General features: G+C 42.8%; 1 protein-coding gene across 1 annotated transcript in view; it reads left to right on the top strand.

Annotated features, from left to right (window-relative positions):
• The first annotated feature begins 2,997 nt into the window (after nt 1-2,997).
• LOC146789294 (putative acyl-CoA dehydrogenase 6) overlaps nt 2,998-23,125 on the top strand; it is a 584,061-nt gene continuing 563,933 nt past the window's right edge. Inside the window, exon 1 of the mRNA XM_085630940.1 lies at nt 2,998-3,196. Within this exon, the coding sequence (XP_085487066.1) occupies nt 3,017-3,196 (180 nt within the window). The 5' untranslated portion in view covers nt 2,998-3,016. The remainder of the gene's footprint in view (nt 3,197-23,125) is intronic.

The following is a 23,125-nucleotide window of genomic DNA, read 5'->3' as shown; positions in this document are numbered from 1 at the left end:
TTAGCATTAGCGGAATCCATCTCGTATTTAGAGGCTATCTTGTCCATTTTGTGGAATCCATTTGTATTTCTGGCAGCCATTTTGCCTGCCATGTGCTCACCAAGAGCTGTTTCCTTCTTCCCTGTTGTTTTCCCTTGTGCTCTGTTTAAAGGACTGGCTATACTAGACTCTGCTACTCTGCACATGCGCAGAAGAGTCTAACTGTCCATGCATCTGTTTTTAGTCTGTAGCTGTCAGGTTGTTTCTACCAGAGTCAGCAACTGCTAGCTCCTCCTTTACTGTTGACTGTGCATTTCTGTATGACCATCTATGTGCATAACTCTTCTCATGTATACTTGTACCGCCTTTTTTCAGCCCCTGTGTGGGTATAAAAGGACCATGCTCTTTCTGTTCAGTGTGCTACTTCACTAAATACCGAAGGGTGCTGTTTGAATGTAGTTCCACCTCATGAGGTTTATTAAACTTTGTATTTTCTATTCCAGTTTCTGTGTCAACTTCTTCCTATTGGTCTGAGGACTCTGTGCAGAGAAGGGCAAACCCCTTGCACTGGTAGGCCTAGCTGAGGTCCACTTCTACCCCCCCCCCGATTCTGTTTGTTTAATAAAAGTTTTTTCACTTGCTGCACTCCCCTTTTTGTGTTCGGTCTCTGTTCTCTGTGTGGTTCGCCAAAGGCCTGCTTGTGGGGTTGCTTTGGTATGCCTCATTAGTTATGACTGAGTCTAGGACGAGGAACGTAGAGGTAATGCTATGATTACTTACCGGTAATCCCCATTACTCTTAGTCCTCCTCGTCCTCGACCCAGTCATACTTCCCACGCACCCTCCCTGTTCAGGCCTTTGTTGCTTGGTATGTCAGGATGTGCTTTCTCTTGGCTGTGTAATTATAGCCCCTGACGGGAGGGTGGGTGGAGCCCAAAAGCGTTTCCTGTTTTGTTTCCTGTCAAGTAGAATACCTCATTAGTTATGACTGGGTCGAGGACGAGTAGGACTAAGAGTAATGGGGGTTACCGGTAAGTAATCATAGCATCAGTAATATGTATTTCAAATAGAGTTAAAACTCGTGGTTCTTCGTTGTTTTCGTATTTATATAAAAACGGTTCCAGGACTAAATGTTTTCTCTGCTGGGGCTATGGTTGACCTGAAGTAGAAGTACCACTTGTGAGACTAATTAATGAGGATATTGTTGATCTCTACATTTTGTCTGTGAAGAATTACATTTCGTACAAAGCTTCTTTGATGCACATCATATCTTTCTTGCCCTGATGAAGCCTTGTTAGGTGAAACGCGTTGGCTTCGACTTTCTAAATAAATACACAATAAAGATCAATATTGACTTCAACAGTGAAGAACCACGAGTTTTAACTCTAAATGAAATACGTATTACTGATTGTAATTTAACTGAGATATGTGTTCCCTCTCAAAAAATACTTGTGTAAAACACAGTCTTTTAAAGACCTGTAAAAAACCCCGGGTGCGGCGGAGATAAGACTCCAAACACTGACCAGCAGAGCCCAAAGCAGTTCAAGCTGAAGCAACTGGGGGGGCGTCTAAAGCCCTTTTAGCCCCATTGCCTGCATGCAGTCTTCCATTTCCCGCAGAACAGATCCAGCAGGGCAGACTTGTACCAGCTTTCATTGCTCCCAGAATATGTACAGTTAAGGCATGATTTCTGGAGTGGGTGCTTAGGACACGGAGGTGAATGTATAGATGGATGAGTTAGTGAATATACCAGTTCTGACACCGTTCTTGCTTTGGAGATATTTCAAGTCAGTCTCCTGAAAGCCCTGCTGATTTCATTTGGAGACCTGATGGTTGAGTTGTGTCTTTGATGTTCCACATAGTAGCCGCCACCTAGTATTCATTGTTATTTTTAGCTGCCTCGCCACAGATATAATAACTATGCTCTAGACAGGCACCAGCGTCTAAGACAAAGGTTGGCGTGCATGCACACCAGCCACTGTGCTTTCCTAGTTTCGGGACTGCACCTGTTCAAAGTGTTGAGGGCCGCCAGACTTGCCAACCCGCATGAGGTAAACGGGAAATCACTCCTAGTGACTAAAAAGCCAAACGTCACTGAGGAAATAAATGTATTTATTTATTTATTTATATAATGTAGTTTTATATAGCGCAAACTTTACCCAAAGGTGTCATAGCGCTTTCAAAAAGAACCAGGTAAGTTACAAAAGGTACACAAGATTGACTAAACACGATAACAAGTTACATTTATACAGTTACAGGTACACAAGATAGGCTAATCATGCTAACATGTTACATATATGCAGTTACAACGCTAACAAGTTGCATATTTATATTGTAAAAAATATAGGTGTTAGCGTTAGATATAAAAACAGGAGTAACAAACATTTACAAAGTTGACCTCATGTGAGTGCCAGGTAAGTTACAAAAGGAACACAAGATAGTATAAACAAGCTAACACGTTACATATATACAGTTATAGGTACAAAAGCTAGGCTGATCATGCTAACATGCAGTTACAAGGCCTGGACACTCTCGAGCGCAAGTGAACCAGAAAATAATTCTAGTGTCCGCTTCTTCCGCTCTCCAGGCTATTTTCTTCTTCCAAGCTCTACTCCTCCTTGTATTATTTTACCACATTTTAACTCGCTCATGTATTATTCCATTATATTGATCTTCCATTTCTCGATAAGGGCTCGGTTTATCTTCTTCCTGTATTTTATATTTTGTTTTCTGTACTGATTTTTCCTTTCTTCTTCTCGGTATTAAATAGTATCAACGGGCAAATGTGGAGCGATTTACCAGCCTCTGAGGACAACATCGTGTGTGTTCCAAATGTTAAGCAGAAGGGACAACAAATCTCAGCTGTTGTTTAGCTTAGGGTCCTACTGCAGCCAATGGGGAAAAGCAGACTGGCTGTCAGCCAATCCGCTGCCCCCAGAATGGAAACCAAACAAAATGTTCACAAGTCACGTGGGCAGGAAGTTGGTCGACTACGCATGCGTACGGGACTCGCAAAGCTACAGGCAGCAGAGCGGAACATGAGTTGGAAGCGTTTCGTGGAGTTCGGCACCGTACCCACTCGGGTGCTCAGGTGGCAGCTGCCCCGGTGCAGGCATGTCTCAGGACAAGCGTCTGTCTCTGGAAACCCAGCTGTCTCCAGCACAGATCACATCATATACAGCCAAGAGCACTACGCCCTGAGGGACTCTCTCAGAAAGGTATTATGTTCCGTCGGAATCTTGGACCCGTGTGTTTTATTAGGCTTTGGCATTGAGAGTATGGTTTGCTGCTTGAACGTCAAACAAGCAAACAAAAAGACTTACGTTGGCAAGGTTGGGCGTCTGTCGGAGTTCGAAGGCTGCCGCCTGCTCCTCCTCTCACGTCGTTTATCTGCTGCCCGCTGCACCTGATGTTTGGGCATTCCTGTACATAAGCACTATGACCTCCTGCCAAGGTCTAGATTGAAAAAACTCAGTATTTCATACTCAGTCAGTTATTGACACGAGTGCCTCTGTAATTATGTGCGGTTGATTATATTGCAAAGCAAGAAGAAAATCCAAGCTATGCACATATTGTGTTAGTATTACTTCTTTATTTGGTCATTTTTACATAGTTTAAGTTGTCTGAAAAAGGTTTTCAATTCATTAGTACCTAGTGTGACCAACTGGCATGGGTGCATTCAGTACATTCAGATTAGAATTTAAATATATGCATGCAAAATTTCATACCAAAGAAAAAGATGATCTATTAAAATACACCTCATTAAGGGCCACAAAATTCATGAAAAACAATACAACCACTAAACCATTTCATTATCTTGCACAATACATCCACCAAATCATTTAATTTTCTACACTGATCAGTATTTCCCTAGTACAGAGAACCTTTGCAAAAAAACACGGCAACATGTTTTTTTGTTTTTTGCAGAGTTTTATATAGCGCGAACTTGACCCAAATCGCGTATCAGAGTGCTTTACATAGCACCAGTTACGATACATGAGGACACACATTCATTCTTATTAGACACGGGGAGATTAAGTGATTTGCCCAGACTCACAGGATGTTCAGCGTCATTGCCGAGACTCGAACCCAGTTCCCCAGATTGGTCGACCGCCCTAGCCGTTAGGCCAACTACTCTCCCCATGATAGCACACTGTTACATCATTTAATTCATATAAGTACTGGAATGAGTCAGGGTAATTATTTTTTCATTCTTTTAATAAACTAGTTTAAGATCTTGCTTTCTGTGTGCCAGGTAAAATCTGCAAAAAAGTGCTGGGTCGACTGTTCAGAACTATTCTCACAGAAGAAGTTTCAAGTCAAAGGACCCTCACCCTTCATTCTTTGGAAATGATACCAAGCAATGGATGTTGAAAAAACGGATTAGGTGATATCTGTGGTTAAGTATTACAAGTTAGATCAATATACAATTTGCATCCAGGCTGATCATTCAGTGCCAAATATCTTACCGCAGTTGCCTTATTTTGGTCAGACAAATTCCTATTCTCTTGACAGACTTTAAATATATACTCCTTAAGGTCCCTTTTGGAGAAACCATATATATTCTCCAGATGTGTCCAGGGATCCCTCTCTGTCTGTCCAAACCCTCTCAATGTTCTCTTAATATACCTTGACTAGGTATGTAACATCATTTGGTTAAGTCCTAAAGAATCTTTAATAATAGTTAAAGTGAAATGTCTCTTCTTTGGACCACACAATGTCATAATAAGAGGGGTTTCGTTTCCAACATATCTTGTAATAACCCAACTCTCAATCCACTATGGATGATGGCGTCAAGATTGGGGTACAGCTAGTCTTCTAAAAAACGTATTCTCCTATATTTTAATGTTTTCTTTTATACCCAATGCCCCAGATTCTTGCACTGTATATTACAGCTAAAATCAATTTGCATTATACAGGGTCAACAGCTCTATGATCGGCTTGGTGTCGAACTTTGAGGCAAATCTAAACATGCCTCCATTATTTCTAGACATTTTGGAAATGCTCGTTTCCCTATGATGCTTCCACCCCCATTTGAGGAGAAATGTATCCCTAAATATTTAAAAATGTTAGTTTTTTTTTTATTTTATTCCCCTGAAGATAAACATTATTCGTTTTTCCCCATGTTTGGCTACAACTCATGGTGAAGGTTTTCCCTAAGTTAATTTCCAAATCTATTGTGTCTGTAAAACGTACATTTTGTTCCGAACTTTTGTCCTGAATTTTGACCACCTGTTCTGAATATTTGTCCTGAATGTGGACCCTTTGTCCTGAATTTTACCACTCACCATCCTGAATTTGCACCAGGCCCGGCTTAGGAATTTTTATTTGGGTGGGCCAAGGGTGCATTTGGGTGGGCCACTGCGGGCTCGATTTGTCACATATATGTCTGGGCAGGCCTGCTTCAGGGCCCTCCTTTATCTCTTCTTAGTCTTACAAGGCCCAGTAAAACACACTCTTTTCCAAATCTCTTTCTAAATGTTATCACTCTCAAAAAGTGTTTTTTCCATGTAATGTTCCTGTGATGGGAAGAGGAGGTTTTTGAGGTGGGAGTATCGGGCAAGTGACACTTCTCGGGCTCCCTCTGTGCCAGCCTTCAGGGAGAATCCTTCTTCATTACTACCTCCAGCTGACCACTGGCTCTGCAGCGCAATCCCTTACAGGCTTGATTATCCACTGCTGTTCTCCAGTGCACCTTATCTCACAGCTGACCGTGGGCCCCAGCCCCATATCAGGTACTATTGGGCTCCACTTTCATTTTTCCTGGTAAAAACATTAGTAAAATCACCTTCAAACTTAAAACATTGAATATAGCAGTAAATATAATTAGCACGCACTTTAAGATATGTTCAACAGTAGCCCTTATGACCCGACTGCTAATTAAATTTAAAAAAACAGAACAGGGCAGGCTTTAGCGCTGATGCGAAAGTTTTTTTTGCCGCCACACCAATAACCTCTATTCTCTGTAAATACCTTTACTATCCCCTTCCTACAGTGCTCCTCATCCCTCCATGCCCCCCCTATTGACCTCCTCCTCAGATTTCCTCACTGCCACACGCGCCCCTCATCTCCCCATAGCCCCTCCCCCTTCTGACCTCCTCCTCAGATTCCCTCACTGCCACCATCCAACAGTGCCCCTCATTGTATATTTCACCTCACAGTTCTTAAAGCCTCCATTGCCACCGAAGCTGCACTAGCCTCGCCACTCTATCCCTCCAGTGGTAGCTTTATTTCACAACCTCCAGCTCTGCTTCCCACCAGAAAATCACCTACCTTCTCTTGACCATCTCCATAGCCTCAGCAATGGTCTTTAGCTTCTGTTGGAGGTCGGCTTGTAGTGTGTTCATGGTTCTCAGTAACATCCTCTCACGTCTGGCCTTTTCAGACTCATCTAGGGAATCCTCGGCGGTCTCCTTGTGACCCCTTTTTCACTTGGGGTGTGGGCCCTGTTTAATGGCCATGGATCTTCTTTGCTTACAAAGTCAAGCTGGTCCTCAGTGTAGCGGGTTCTGTAATTAGCATCTTGGTCCCCCTGCTTGCCAAAGGAAGATGAAAGATCACTTGAAGTCTCCGAATTCCACAGGTTCACCTGGTCAATGTGCTTCTTCTCAGGGAGAAGCTGAGGAGTGCATGCTTATTCCCCAGTGGCCTTGGCAATTTGGTGTGCAGCAGTTTGACACCAAATATCGGTTGGTGAGAGTCTAACATTGTGGAATAGTGCAGGTGAGAAGCTGGTAATGTGTTAGGTTACCTGAAAGTCTGACTTTAAGATGAGCCGGGAGCCTGACTTGTGGTGACATGGGGCAGAGAAAGTAGGCTAGAGTCTGACCATCCAATTTGGGATGTATTGGGTGGGAGCCCTCCAAGTTAAATGTGGCATAAACGGCTTCTCAACAGTCTGGATGATCCGTGGATTACTAGGAGAGACTCTGCCATGCATGACTAGTCATTGTGTATTCAAAACTTTGGGATGCTTGAGCAGGCAAGCTTTCCTCTAACAGATGCCAGCAGGAATCAGCCGTGCATGCCCCTCGTACACACAGCACGGGCATTGGATCTTCCCTCCTCCTTGAGGGGAGAACAAATACACCAAGAGCAATGGTTGTGCAAATATCCCACTAACAGAAGAGGTATGACACCAGCACGACAAGCAGCTCTCACATACACATTCATTTCAGCCGGTGTAGCAGCAGTGTAAGCAAACCTTATACATACAATCTAGATGCAGCAGAATAATCAAATATCGCATACACTCAATAAGTCGAGCATGAGTAGCAGCTGAACAGATCCATCCAAGACCACAGTTCTGTAAGCATCCCTGAAATAGTACAAGTACAGTGCACCTTGTGATCTCCTGGTGATATCAAATGGTTGACTGCTTGTCTCAGGCTTGGCTAACAAATCTTTCTTACCTGCTGCTGAAGTACTAGGGAAAGATGAGGATTGGAAACTGCAGAATCTAAGGTAGGCTTTCAGAGTTTTTTCTCTGTTCGGTGACTACAGATACAGCACCTTTGAATCATGAGCTCCAGTGGTGTTTTTTAAAACAGGTATTCCTATATAAGGGCAATATTACCTGTATTTTTGTGGTACAATGATAGTACACATCGTCAGGGGCCTAGTCATGGGGTGGAGGCTGGAAATACATGCAGGGGGCTACCCAGTAATGCCAGCAGTATATGATAACTTGCCCCGACAGGGGACCGGGCACAGGGCTGATGAGGGGTCTGTTTTACAAACCGAAGCCAGCGAAGAGAGGCCAGCCTTGCCATGTATCAGTCTTCCCCCGGCCTCAATCCCATATGTCATTATTTTAACTGGAGTACCAGAGCTGAATAAGAGGCAAAGGGAATCACACTTTGAACTGAAGAATACTTGTGTATATTGGCTGGCCAAGCAGCAGCAGTTTTCTTACAAAGACGCAGGGTTGGATGGGTGGATTGGCGGCTGAAAGATATGCCAGGGGATTTCATTATCATCAATTTCAGAAACCCATTGGTTGTACAAGTTCTCTTAGACTGGAACCACCTCAGACAGAAGGGGGGCATAAGGTCTCTTCCGCTGGGTCATTTTTAGGTCTCGCTGGCGTTGCAGCGCGAAGCGCTGCCGCCAACGAGAACTATTGTTGCCCTGATGCCTCTCAAGGGAGACAGACCGGGGCACGCGCAGCGATCGGGGTCTGTGGACGCGCTTCAGGATGCCTCTCAAGGGAGACAGACCGGGGCACGCGCAGCGATTGGGGTCGAGGTCTGTGGACGCGTTTGTTTTTAAACAGCTGGTATTCTGAACTCGCGTCTGAAAGTGCTTCCATATGCGATAATGAAAAAAAAGTGTTTTGGTGAATATTTGCACAAAATCACACAATGTAACTGGGGAATCCCTAACTTATCCAGGTTTTCTGATTTCACTTTGCATAAATGGCTTCCCATTTATCTTTCCTTATGTCAATGCTTTGTTTTGACCTCTTGGGCATTTTTTTTATATAGCGTGAACTCGAGGCGAGCACTTTACATGAGCACCAATTCCAGTTACATTACCCAAGGTTACATTCATTGCTTATAGGCATGGGGAGATTAAGTGATTTGCCCAGAATCACACAATGCTGAGACGTTGCCGAGACTCGAGATGATAGAGCTGAGTGTAAGTGCAAGTTTTAAGTAAAAGCAGATATACTTATTTTTCAAAACACAAATAAAAATATGGATTAACGAAAATAAGCTGGCCAAAAAGAAATATAAATACACACAGACGGAAATGTAAACAAATAAAGATACCACAAAACCGGGAGCCCAACTCATAATGCTCACTCGCCACCCGAGATGCGCTTGCTCTGTTTGTCCGCTTCAAGCCTTCAGGGCGTAGGGGGAATATAAAGCAGGACCTCCCTCCGTCCGACCAGCAGAGTCAGTTTGCCCAATCAGCACCAGCACGAGCGGGCACGGGCAACACGCACGTGCACCTGGGGGTCGCCCGCTGTCTCAGCGGACCTGGCCTGCTGCTGCTCCCAACAGGTGTCCTTTTGATGAGATCAACGACACAAGGCGGTAGAAACTGTATTCTGCGTGCTTTCTGTTTCATGTACTAAGAAACGAAACTTACGACGTCCACAGCCCGACGCTACCTAGAAACTTCCACAGTACGTCGTTACTAATCCGTCGTAGTAAATCGGACCTCACCCCCATTTGAGAAAAGCATTGGCAAAGCCAGTAATAGGCCTGACGTTAGTTCAGTGAATAGCCTTGTTGTGATATAGTAGACCAGAAATAATTAACATGAACACACATGCAGCCAATACAATAAACTGAGAAAGCCTGTTGCATGTGAGCTGCTCTGTTGATAATGTTTGAAGCCTGTAGCTCTAAAAGGAATAATATAAAAAGTCAGAGATTTGAAGTAGCTTGACTCAAACCTGAATATATGATAACATATCAAAATACAATAGGTTTCTTGTCGGCAGACAGCTAAAGCTGTGAGTAGGCAAGACCTACAAAAAACAAGTATTTGCAATGCAATAGGTCTCGCATTTACCAGAGTTTAAGCTGTTGACATTGTAAATGACAATGCGTTTTATTTATGTTTAAAAAAAAAACATAAATAAAAGGCATTTCATTTACAATGCCATTAGCTAAAACTCACGTAAATGTGAGACCTGTTGCATTGCAAATGCTTGTTACCCCTTAGGGTTTGACCCACAATACAGAAAGCGGGGAGGCCACGAAGTGGGTGATGTGGAATCAGAACAACCAACATTCAATTTTGGGCCAGGATCAACCCAGCCCATTATTTTCAATCTACCATTATCAAATCGATTTGTGACCTTAGAGTCAGTAGATTGACTTGAACCTGCACGGCTCCCGATTGAGAAATACGATCATCAAAAGGAGACCTTGGGTATCCTCACTCAATGGAGCGAGTTCTCTCAGCGGAATGGGCATCTTAGGCAGGAAGGAGAACCAGCGAAGGTGTGTGCTGACGGAGTAGGAGGAGTTAAGTGACGGCTGGTACAGGGCTTCTGTTAGCCAACCCTTTACCTGATCCACCTCATGAGTCCATGCAGGCACTTAATTGCCAACTGTGGGTGACTTCAAAAATCCCCATCCCCCACATCTGACCATTATGCTATCAGCAGCGGTTTAAGGCCAATGGGGGTGGAGACGATCAGCCCTCTTTAACAAGAACATGGCATACTAGTGACCGGTGGCCAGTCTCACAACTTAGATAACTGTACGGGCCCATCTAGGCTGCGGGTATTATCTTGGAACATTGCTGGTCTCACTACTAAACTGGACAACCCAAAGTGGTGGGCATTTATAGAACGTGAAATCTGCATGTTGCAGGAAACCTGGGCTAGGGTTGACACGCATAGACTAGACTATGTGTCATTTAACTTAGCAGCCACCTTCAGGGGTAGGGGAAGGCTGTGACTTTGTTCCTGGGTTGGTGTGCATTTGGGTTGTGTAGCGAAACCGATAAACCTCTCCATGTGATATCCTTTGTATTTTTCTGATCTTTTCTACAAAGGTCAGAATTGCCTTGATAAATGTCTATTCCCGACCGGTTGGCTATAGTCAAGAGTTAACGACTCTTGATCAGTTGACCACCTTTCTGCTCACTATTCCTGATAATTTCTTGGTGATTCTCGGTGGTGGTGTTAATTGCCAGTTCCGGCCCCTGAGCAGCCTGAATGCAGGTAACCCTAGTGATGCTGGTTTACACTGTGCCATTCCAGAGCCCAATATTTTGCCAACTAGGTGCTTCAGATGAACACCCTCACATTGAATCTTTTATTAAGGGCATGTTATGGTCGCACAAAATGACTCGCTGGGGAATCACACCTTTAGTAGAATAGGACATGCCTTTATCTTGGATTATATTCTGGTAGATACACATTCCTGGCATAGGGTGATAGATTTTAAGGTTATGCCCCGTTATGATAGTGACCCTAATGCTCTTATTTTAGAGGTGATCTCGCCTTGTGACAAGAGTGCATCCCAATCAAAACCTCCACCTGACTCCAGATTAATATTGACTACTTGCAGGAGGAGAGTTCAATGGGGGAGTAATATGCCAATCTCAAGTAAAGCTGTCCTCTATATATCAAACCTTTGTTCCATTCCTTATGGCCTTGAATCAATCTATTTTGACCAACTGCATCTCTAGCTCCTTCTCTACAACCATCAAGTCTTAATATCTACTATGGCTAATATTTTTCATCCCAATAAAAGAACAAGGGAATATATAAGATCAGGAGAGCTGCGGTATGGCCATGTCAGCTCATATGTCTGCTATTAAACTTAAGGATAGGTTGCTAATAAGAGAAAAAAGGGCAGCCTACAAAAGCATCATTGACCAGGAAAAAAGAAGATGGGAATGTGATAAGTAGGACACCCTGAGAAGCGCCTTAAGTGCCCATGACATGAGGACCTTGTGGAATGTGGTAAATCCAGGCTGCTCGGAAGGTAAACTGGCTGTAGAACCCAATATAAGGGCGAATGCATGGAAGGCCCATTTTGAATCTCTATATTTAAGGGTAGAGGACGATGATGGGCTAGCTGGAAACAAGCTCTCCCCTTCCCAGTCAATCTGCTCTGACGCTCCCATAATTTCCCTTAAGGAGATAACTGATGCCTTGAGCAGGGTAGCACCATCTGAGGCTCCAAGGTTGGATAAGATCCCTGAGGACGTCTTCCGTAGTGAACCTTCTATTTGGTCCCTCTACCTGTGGACCTTCTTTAATGCTATTCTGCAGGGAATGTCGATCCCCATCACCTTGGCGGGGGAAGAAATTATACCAATATATAAAAAGTGATCACCACTCCTACTTGTTAACTATCGACCTATTGGCCCTATTGACGTTATCCAAAAAATATTTGCCAGCGTACTGTTGGGACGACTCCAGAGCTGGATGGAGGAATACAATGTCCTTAGTCCTCTCCAAGCCGGGTTCAGAGTGAAGATGTCCACAATAGACCACATTTTTAGGTTACAGCTCTTACATTAGAAAACAGTGTGCATAGAGGGTGGCAGTCTTTATTTGATATTTGTGGACTTAAAATCCGCATTTGACCTGGTGCTGAGGGACACAATGTGGGCTATTTTATTGGACTTGGGGCCCCCAGCCTATCTTTGCCATCAGCTGAAATGACTGCATGAAGGCAATTTTGACCAAATGGTGCTTGGCAAAAATGGTGAATTTACCGCCCCGTACCTGTACACAGAGGTGTATGCCAAGGCTGCGTCCAAGCCCGACCCTTTTCTGATTTTTCATTAATGGCCTAGTTGAGGCTATGATTGCATGGAAGGATATTGAAGCCCCCCAAGCTGGCGGACCGTAAAGTACCTGCCATGTTGTCCGCCGACGACACCCTTTTGCTCTCAAAGTCGCCCATGGGAATCCAGAAGGCCATAGACAACTTTTATGTTTTTTGTAAAAATAGGGGGCTGAAGATTAATTTGCAGAAAACCAAATGCAGAAAACCAATGCAGGTAATAGCACCCGGCCAAATCCTCATTTAGATGGGAAACCCCTTGAGAGGGTGTCCATTTTGAGTATCTTGAAATCCTGATCACAGAAAAAATGTACTGTGGTGTCACATTAAGAATGCAAGCTTAACCCCTTGCGTGCGGGTGTATTTCTCCCGCTCTGCGGGAGTAATAAACGGCGTTCGCGAACATGACGGCTCCCGGCCGTCGTGCGCACACGCCCGCCATAATGCACGATGGCCGGGAGACGTCGTGCGCACACAAGGGGTTAAAGCTTGCCCAGATAACGGGGGGAATGGCAAAGGTATACAGGAGTTGTACCCATAAGTCTATTGGTCCAGTGGTGGAAATTTATAAAGCTCAAGCAAGGGGTGTTGCCCTGTATGGAGCAAAAATTTGGGGTCACCGTCCATCTGGCTCTATAATAAAAATTGAGAATTCCTTCGCCGGGCAACTAGTGGGCCTTCCCTCAAGCTCCCCGCTTACACCGCTTCGCATGGACCTTTGCAATGAATGTGCTTTTCACTAAAAGGACACACCCAAACCCTGCACTTCCACCTGGGAGGCAAATTTACCACTGCACAGCACTTCCCAAAGACGAGGAAAGGACACAGCACTCCCTTCAGGCAAGGCAAGAAAACAAATTCTGGTGCATTTGAAATAACACACACAAGTTTATTAATGCAATGTTTGGAACGGTAGGCCAAATATATCAGTGAATGCATATTCCCACGTATCAATTACCTACAATGAACTATTAAATGAACAATTGAAATAAAATGCAGTATTTACAAATAGCAAAGAGTAGAAAATATATACAAAATGGTTAGGAACACCTCACCGACAGAATTTGCATCATCCTTGCCAACTCAAGCTGGGAAAGCTCTTCAACAGCCCAGGAAGGAGTTCAGTCAGGACTCGAGCTCCGTTACCTCCACAGCAATACGTCTATTGTGTGGCGAGTTTCCACCTGGCCCCCGAAGGCTCCCAGCTTAAATATCATTACTCAACGTGAGTCGAAGCTTCTAGAAAACCTCACCCCCTTCTCATTAGAAAAAAACGAGCAGGCTATACCAGTCTGCGTGAAGGCCAAGACGGAAGCTGGCCAAGCTCCTGTATTTTGACTCTGAGGCAGAGTTGTACATTCTCACATTTTCCAGCCTCTATCCTAACGAAGCTCCCACAAGGACTTCCAGAGTATATTAAACAAAAGCAATCGCTCAGAAAGACCTTGAATGTGAAAAACCCAAACAACTTGTGAGCACTGCTGTGCACGCAGAAGAACTGCAGCAAGGCAAAGCCAGGGAAAAGGATGACATGAGGCCTTGTCAAAGCCAATAGTAAGCACTTATAATTCACAAGCAAGGCAAAGTCAAAAGACAAGATGACATGAGGCCATGTCAAAGCCAATAGTAAGAACTCCTCATTAAGCAAGGCAAAGTCAGAAAACAAGAATGACATGAGGCCATGTCAAAGCCAATAGTCATAATTCTCACCAATGTACAACACCGAGCACGTGTGCATCACTGCCCACAACACTGCACTTCGAAACCAAAGAGTACATTCCACACCTCTCTCTCCCTCTCACACTTTCAAATGCACATCCCACACCTTCTATTCTTGACAAAACTATTCTACTCCATGACAGCTCCCACTGAAAGACAGCAAGATTACAAGAAAAAGAGAAGCGGGCATATGCAGGACCGTCTCATATATCCAGGCTAGGGTAAAATAACACACTAAAGTCAATTAAAATGGTGGTAGTTGAAAGTCCTCATAGGGTGCCAAACCACAAGAGTGGCTTTTTCACTACAACCTTGGGATTATACCAATTTCAGACGATGCCGCTCTTAGACCTCTTTTATTCTGGCGATGACTGTGGAGTAACTAAGAATTAGTGGCATATAGGGAAGAGCTGAGTAAGGTGTTGAGCTTACATTGTGCAAGCAAATTATCATGGTTGGCTTTCATCAAGAACACTTTTATGTCCTTGGGAAGGGGCGACTTGTGGAATAATGCAGAATAAACCTCTTCGATAACATCTAGGATGACCTGATAGAGAGCTATATGGAGCATAAACGGGCCCGGTTACAGGGGAGCTCTATGTCTGGCTCTCTGGCTAAAGTTTATTTAGAAATAAAACATCAGTACAGGCTTGAGCCTGCCCTGGATGATATCCAGCCGGCACTTGCCAAGAAGTTATATCTGCAGTTTAGGCATGTGGTACTCCTGTTGCATGCTTTTACAAACAAATGGGCGGGTCCATCCAATTTGGGGTGTCCGGCCTGTAGCAATGCAGTGGAGATGGAATATCATGTAATATTTTTCTCCCAAGGATACAAGAAGGCGAGAAACCAATGGCTATTACAGCTATGCAGAAATCTAGGATCTAAGCACTGCACTGAGGTTTTTAGGATACTTAAATATGACACCCCATGCCCATTGTGTTTTCAATATCCCGTTTCTTATTTTCTATGTGGTGTGTACGTAGAGCTATCCTAAAGACGAGCCTATAGGCTCTGCCTGACCATTTTATCATATTTTGTTAACTGGGCCTGGTACATTTTTAACAAGTATGAAAGTATTTTATGATCTTTAAATTAGTATCTCTTAATCAAATTATGTTGTATACTTCGTTTTTTGTACCTTCTTATCTGCATATTTTTTTTAATGTGATCACGTGATGGCAGAGATGTTAGCAACATGAACTCAGGTTTCTTGAAAATTGTTAGGGCATTAATACTACCCATGTATTGCACGCACACTTTATTGGACCTTATACCCATAGGACAATTTTCGGACCTTGGAGGGTAGCATGCTGGATAGTAGTCTTTTATGTAATACCAATGCAATGCGCATGTGATTTTTGAGTAACTCTGCCCCTTACCCAGAGCAATGATAGTTTTTATCTTTTAGAAAGAAAAATTGAAGTGAATGAAAATGTATTGTGTTTTTATCTGTCCTTTTTATGGTCATATTGACCGAAATAAAGATTTTTGATGATGATAATATGGTACACACAGTTGCTCGAGGATGATGTGATGAGCTCTCCTGTTTTCTGATAGCATGAATAGCTCCTACAGTCCAGGATTTTTTTGTCTTGTTTGTTTTATAATCTTCAGAATTGAAAACTACTATTTTACAAAGAAACAACAGAAGTGCATTGTGAAGCAATGTATAAAACACAAAATATTGTTATCAATGCATAGAAAGCAAACCTGGGCCCGATGAGATAACCACGTGTGGAAACTGACATGTGTAGAACTCAGGATGTGCCAGGGAGATGCAAGTGTGTAATATTAGACAATGAGGTTGTTGATCTTTTCGCAAATCTTAATCGAAGGGGCTCAGTAATGTGGATATCCATGGCAGTACTGTGAAATATTTGACTCCTGTGTACACGTAAAGCTCTGCCTCTACATTTGTTCTCAAATTAAGGTACCTCAAATCGGAGCTAGAACCTAGACTTTGGAGCACGTCACGGAAACGATGTCACAATTGTTTTCGATAAATCGCTCTGCCCTTAATCATAAAATATTTTTAAATATATACAGGCAAATATAAAAATATGCATTTTTATACTAGTAACTAGCACAGTTGTTAGATGTGGGCTATTACTTGATCGAATTTCTTTAGATTGTCAGTTATAGCATTTTGTATTTTGTTTTGCAGCGTTTTGATAGTTTGATGTCCCCATGTTGATTGAATTACAAGAGTCAATGTAAGATTGGATAAAAATGTTGGGTACTCTGAGTCTATGGAGAAAGACCAAGAAAAGGAACATTTGTTGCACTTGTGGTACATGGAGGTAGCAGGACTTGATCACCCTTGAAATCCGATGATCACATTTAAGATTAGCATCCATAATCCTTCTTAAATTCCCAATTACAGGTACTGTTTCAAGACAATTGCCCAGTGAGCCTGGCTATAGAAAATGTTCAAATTAATTTACTTTGCTGCTTGAGAGCAGAATTTCTTATTTCAGTTGGTTCAACCTTAAAAAGTTTGTGTGTCCAGATTCGAATTGCTTTCAGTGAGGCCTGGAGATCAGTGTCAAAGTTATGTAGATTTTGCAAGTCAATGTCCAATTGGGTATCACCAGCATACATGTGTGTGACTGCGTGAAACGGGAAGTGAACTGACTAGAGGTGTGAAGTGTAAATTAAAAACAAAAGGGCATAAGGATGAATGCGGAAGAACACCCCAAAATATAGGTTTGGGATTGGAAGAAAGAGCGGTGACTTGAACATTTTGCTTTCTATCTTCAAGAAAATATTGTATCCAGTAAAATTGCATAAGACGCTGAATGAGCAGGACTCCTTCTGGCATGCATTGGGTGGGTCTTTTGAAAATATAGCTTGCACATTTCCCTATTCAAACCAGAACTAGCACACCAAATCAAATGCAAATGACCTCGCACATTGCATAACCATACACAAGGACTTCACATCCTTAAATTTAAACACATAAACGGAGTTAATTTTGTCAGTAGTTGTCATTCGTAGCGTTAAGGTGCTATATCGCTGGTGGAATCATCTGTGATGTCATCCTCTACATCAAGGGTGAGGTCATAAATTTGGTGTGTGAGTTACATTGTGCATAGCAGATGTGCATGCGGGTTTACAGAGTTAACTATTTCAGAGGATTATCAGGATTTATTTTCATTTTATTTAATAAGCGTAACTGCACATTCAATTTTCAGTGAATAACAGACTTTTTTTTTAACTCAACTAAGGTGAAATTAAAATCTAACTATAACTTAATTTTAACTGTAATCTTTTAGAGTGAACAACATGTCCATTATATTCATATATCGCTTAGAACCACAGTTAAAGAACACTTATGAATCTAGCATTTATTGGGTCTATTATGTATTTAATGATGCTGTGCTTTTAGGTATTGCTTCTTAATTGTTGTAAATGTTTTGAGGTCATAATAATCTACTGAGTCAGATTTTATCAGGGAGAGCTATTTTTAGGGACTGCTTGCCCTGTCTGGTGAGAGGGATTCAGAAAGTAAATGGGCAATAAAGATGCCTTTAAATCTTGTTTTTATCTTGTTTTTATCTTGTTACCTTTGCTGTGCATTCAAAGACAGAGGTCAAATGTCATCTTATGCCTTCTTACAAAATGCTGCTTATTTATCCTGGAGATTGGTGTTAACTTTATTTTCTCTGACTGCAAATGTAGAGGATTTTGTAAAGTGAACTATCTTACAATCGTGCAGGGGTAAAGGAAATTTTAATGAAAGGCTGTAGGATGTTGTGAGTTTTTTTTTTTCTAACAGTTAACATTTAAATAGGTTGTACGACTACTCTGTGTCCACCTTTTGGATAGTAGCTAGGAAGGTGCTTTTTGTTGGTAATTCTTAAGCATGATAGAAACAAAGATATACGTAGGATCAAAACAAATGAGAACTATTTACATGGTGATATGGAAATAGAAAAATAATTGCTGAAACACAATATCCACTCATTACCGATTGTACACTAAAGTTTTATTCATTGCGTGTCAGTGGGAATGTTTCTGGCCATTACAATGGAATATTCGATGTCTGTAAATGGCCACAGGCTACCATATCTATTTATTATAAGTGAGATTTGTTTTTTTAAACATGAACTGAGAAACATGCTGTTCGCTCTGATGATAATGATATTAGTGAATTAAGAGGCAAGCCAGGGATCATGTGTACCCCATATGTAAGCTGGATTCTTATTATTCGTGGAGCAAAAGTTTAGTTTAATAAATAAACCTCGTTTTTTGTACAGCAGACACGTGGAACTCACATTTTTGAAGGGATTCGCATATGTGATAATGAAGGAAAAGGCGGTTCAGTGAAATAAAATATTTGCCTAGGATAACACAATTTGAGTGAGACCAGTTTATAGGTCAAGCGCTTTAAAGTTAAGTCGAGTAGGTTATTCAAATCACTAGACAAGCACTTTTGTGCCGTTTATGGATTGTGGAGCTGACAATAACTGGGGAATTTCAGTCTTTTTTCAGTTTTAATTCATAAGCACAACTGTAACTGTTTTCATTTACATATATAGACTAAAGACGCAGATGTGGTCACGATATAGCGATTCATGATATTTGACTCTCCATTATATGACATACAGCCATGCCCTTAATTGTACAATACACTGAGAAATATATTGTTAATGTGCATCAAGTCAAACTACGATATGGCCAAAGATAATCAGAAATACATTTTTGTTTTTTAGTCAGTTTTTTTTTTAGTCAGTCGCAGCGCCGGCATATTCAGAAAAGTGAGTGCTCAATGTGTAAGGTGGACACTCGGTGCATGCAAAAATTGTATGTACAGCGCAAACTAGTGATGAAAAGGAAAAAAACAGCGGAAAGAATGTACTAATTTTACAGCGGGTGCAGCTAATTTTAGGAGCTAACAATTCGTGAGTATTCCATTGCACAACGTTCAATTAAAGAAAAAAAACCCTTTAGCCGGAGTATTCTCTAAGATATGACCGGTCATAATCAGGACAAGAAAATAGTTTCACATAAAGAGAATTACATTGCTCGGAGATGAGTTGCGAGGAAATAAATGAATCTTAAGCATGCCTGATCAGAATGAGGTGGAGGCGTGAGGGCTAGTGGTGCCCAGGGTTGCCAAAGAAACTCTGGATCAGTGCTGACACAAGTGGAATTACCGTTGTTTAGGTCTCGCGTAGCATTGCAGCGCAACGCTCTGCGAGACCTCTTGTGAGCAAGGAGATTTCAGAAGGGGACTTGAAGCCCCGCCCCTCTTTTTCCATTGGCTGGCGTCACCGTTTATGCTAAACAGTGGCCTGCCATTGGAAATTAGGTTTTTTTTGTTGCCGCCCTTTTGCCTTTTTTTCCGGCCCATCTGGACTGGATCGTTTGCGTCACAGCTGTCATGAAGCAATTTCTCATCTAAAGTAGGCTTGTTATCTAAACAAGCCGTGAAACAAAGGATCCAGTCTGGATGGTCCATCCCAAAAGGAGGAAGGGCCTGCAGGCAGGCAGGCACAATGGGCATGGCACGTTTGCACTTTCCAACTGCTTTCACTTTCCGTGGCGACAGCTTGTTTGTGTAAATGCGGTCCATGCTCATCAACATACCAGCTTTGGGTGAGACCACTCATGAAGCAGCACAGACAGTGTGGTAAGTGTAACAAAAGACTGCTATAATGTGACTGGTCCGCGATAACGCAGATAATCCCTAGAAAAGACCTACTTGCAATACACATGAAATGAATAACCACTCTTCCACCCGTAGACATCTCCCACACACAGGTAGTCCACAGCCCCTTTCATGTGCCATCAGTCCTATACAAACTGCTTTTCAACTAATCGTCCTAGACCTTATTTTTTAAGAAAAGGAGGAGACGGACCCTTGCTTTCACTGGCCCCCCCCCCCCCCCGGAGGCCTGGGAACCAAATGAGGAGGGGTGAAGCTGTTGTAAATATGTTCAGGTAGACAACAGGACACTTCTTAGTAGTTATGAGTTAGGTTTATTAAGTTACAGCAGAGCAACACACCTCGCCAGCTGACCAGACCCCAACCGACAAGTGTGGAACCTCCAAGTACAACATAGAATGTACACAGGCATTCTGGGAGGCTTAGTAAGTGGAAACCTAGAGGAAGGTGTAATGGCCATGTTGGGAGAAGAACTAGTTTACTACACATCTTCCTCCTTTATCTAGAAAAGACAAATCACCGCAAATAGCCATGTTGGGGAAGAGCATTTGTTTACTGCACATCCTCCTCCTTTATCTAGAAATGTATTACACACCCATCCTCCTTCTCAATAATAGAAATTAAGATAAAGATAGAAAAGATAAACGAGCGTTAAAGGGCAAAGAGTGTTGAGAGTGAAATGTGAGGTGAAACACACCACCCAAAACAACTAATAGGTATCACCACCACCTATTCCCCTTAGACAAACCAAAACAGGAAAAAATCAGTCCACTTTCTCCTATCAGTCTTTGACCAGCAAAAGAAACGTAAAGAGATAGTTCACTTTCTTCGACCTGTTATGCGCTCCAAGATGAAAATAAAGGTTAACTTGAAAATACAATTTAACTAGAAGTCCCGTCTGGTCTGGATCCCTCTAATAATTGCTTGACCTCTTTCTTAACTATTGGATCCTTTGCTCTGATCGAGGACCTCAGAATTAGATTTTATTTTTGGACTCTTAAGTTTCGGAACATTTGTCCCCTCCTGGTTCACAGACAAGGTTAAGAGCTCCCTGACCAGCTTCCAGATGTGGAACGTTAAACCCTGTTCTGGGTCCGCTGACCCACTTCTGATCGCCATACCAGTCATAGACATTGTGCTCTCTTGGATGACCTTTTTCCAGTCCTTGCCTCCTCTTGGACAACCATTGTCCATTCATAGTTGTGGGACGACCTTTGCCCCTTCGTGAACGACCTTTGTCCACTCTTGGTTCTGTGACGACCTTTGTCCTCACTTGGACGACCATTGTCCCTTTCTTGTTCTGGACGACCATTGTCCCTTTCTTGTTCTGGGATACTTTTGTCCCCACTTGGACGAGTTTTGTCCACTCCTTGCTCTGGAATACCTTTGTCCCCTCTTGGACGAGTTTTTGTCCACTCCTTGTTCTGGAACGACCTTTGTCCCCTGTTGAAAAACCTTTTATCCACACCACGTTCTGGGACAACCTTTGTCCACTACTTTGTCCTACTCCAGTTTTAGAACCTTAGTCCCCAGCTGGCTCTGGAAATATTGTCTTCGTCTTGGTTAAGACCAGCTTCCAGTTGTAGGACATTTGTCCCTGGTTTGGATCCAGCGGACCACTTATGGGCTCGCTATCACTTAATTGACCTCTTTGCCCTGTCACTGGGCTCTCTGTGTGAAACCAGTACTAGTTGTGTTTGTGAGTAACGTACCAGTAATGACAATTAGTATTTGGTGCTGGGAGTGCCTTCATTTCATGCTCTTCAACAGGTGGTACCAGGATGGCATGGGCATCAAGCCATATAAAACTGTTGTATAAAACTGTCATTTCCTCAATACATAGTTTAATTCCGTTTCTACTATGCTCTTTGACACACTTCTTGACTTTGCTCAGTTCTCAGTTATGATTACGAAAATCCACTAGGTGGCACTGTTGTCAATGAGTACACAGGCCCACAGCTCTTTGACCCGTTTGTGTGATCCGTTACTTTACTTTTTTTTTTTTTTTTTTTTTTTTTTTACAACCACGTTCGTTTTATACCATGAAATCAGAATATCTACGTACATCGTGAAACTACAAATGCTTAATAATTGACTGCAAAACGAGCATGGCATACTCCCGCATGTGTGCGATCTCCATACCTCTTAACCAAAACGCCCACGCATCACATGGACACTCCTTACGCTACCCTCACCTCGTGATCTTCGGGCAATGCGTGCATGACTATTCCCTTCTTTGTCCACACGTAGAGAGCAGGCTAATACGAAGATCCTTAGCGCTCATGCCGATGTCGTTGGAGCACAGCTACGTACACCGCACTAGGGTAGCGTTGCGTTCCCATAACCATGGAAACGAAGACACACAGTGGCTGCCGTTTGTAAACTTGATGATGCCGGTAAACAGAACGACAGCGACGCGCTCAACAGAACGCGCTGCTACTGCGCTAGGACCAGCGGAAGTTCTACAACGTCATCAGTATAGAGATGACAGCACCGCAGAAGGATCATTAGGGCTGGCAAACGATAAGAGAGGTCAGTCAATCAGTTCCGGGCAACCAAGTACTACGCTTAACTTCTGTCATCATCAGTGTCCATTGCCAAGTTCCCTCCATCAGGGCTGCCTCACATAGATTCCCGCATATATTCTCGCATGTCGCCCAATCTCCTAACGATCACTCACAAGGCTTGCCTCCGCTGCGCATAACAATTGTCCAACACGCGCACCAACGGTTGACTTACAGTTATTTAGGATGACGTCAGGGTGCTCAAAACCAATTTTCCTCTTTTTTTTTTTTAGCCAATAACCTACGAAGATAGAGATCATGACTAGTGGATGGCAGCAGCTGGGCTAAACACGATGAGTTTCTTATTCTGGGCAGCAGTGTTCATGCAACTTAATTTTCTGGCATTACGTGAAGCTGATTTCTTGTTTTAAATCCCATTAATGGTAGCAGTGTGACAGGAACCTTGGGATTTCACTCGTTTGAGTTGTTTTGGCAACAGCTGGTTTCTCACTACCTTCCGTTTCGTTCTTCGTCTTCTGGCGTTACTCTGGCTACACGTTTCTTCTTCTTAAATTACTGTAAGCAGATGAGCTGATTCTATATCTTCTTTTTGTTTGGTTTCATAATACATGCTGGCGTTTCACGGGTTTCAGGTTTCTTTACTCCTTATTTCTTGCTGAAGTTGGGTGAAACGCCTTCTTGGGTTCTTGGTGCGAGGTGCTGCTCGTGCTGCGCTGTTCTTCTTGGTCTGCTTGTCTGGTCTGGTCAGCCAAAATCGTCGCCAAAATGTTGTAAATATGTTCAGGTAGACAACAGGACACTTCTTAGTAGTTATGAGTTAGGTTTATTAAGTTACAGCAGAGCAACACACCTCGCCAGCTGACCAGACCCCAACTCACAAGTGTGGAACCTCCAAGTACAACATAGAATGTACACAGGCATTCTGGGAGGCTTAGTAAGTGGAAACATAGAGGAAGGTGT

The sequence above is a fragment of the Triturus cristatus genome, chromosome 10 (genome assembly GCF_964204655.1).
Source record: "Triturus cristatus chromosome 10, aTriCri1.1, whole genome shotgun sequence".
NCBI classification, from domain to species: domain Eukaryota; kingdom Metazoa; phylum Chordata; class Amphibia; order Caudata; family Salamandridae; genus Triturus; species Triturus cristatus.
This window is presented reverse-complemented; position numbering and strand designations above follow the sequence as displayed.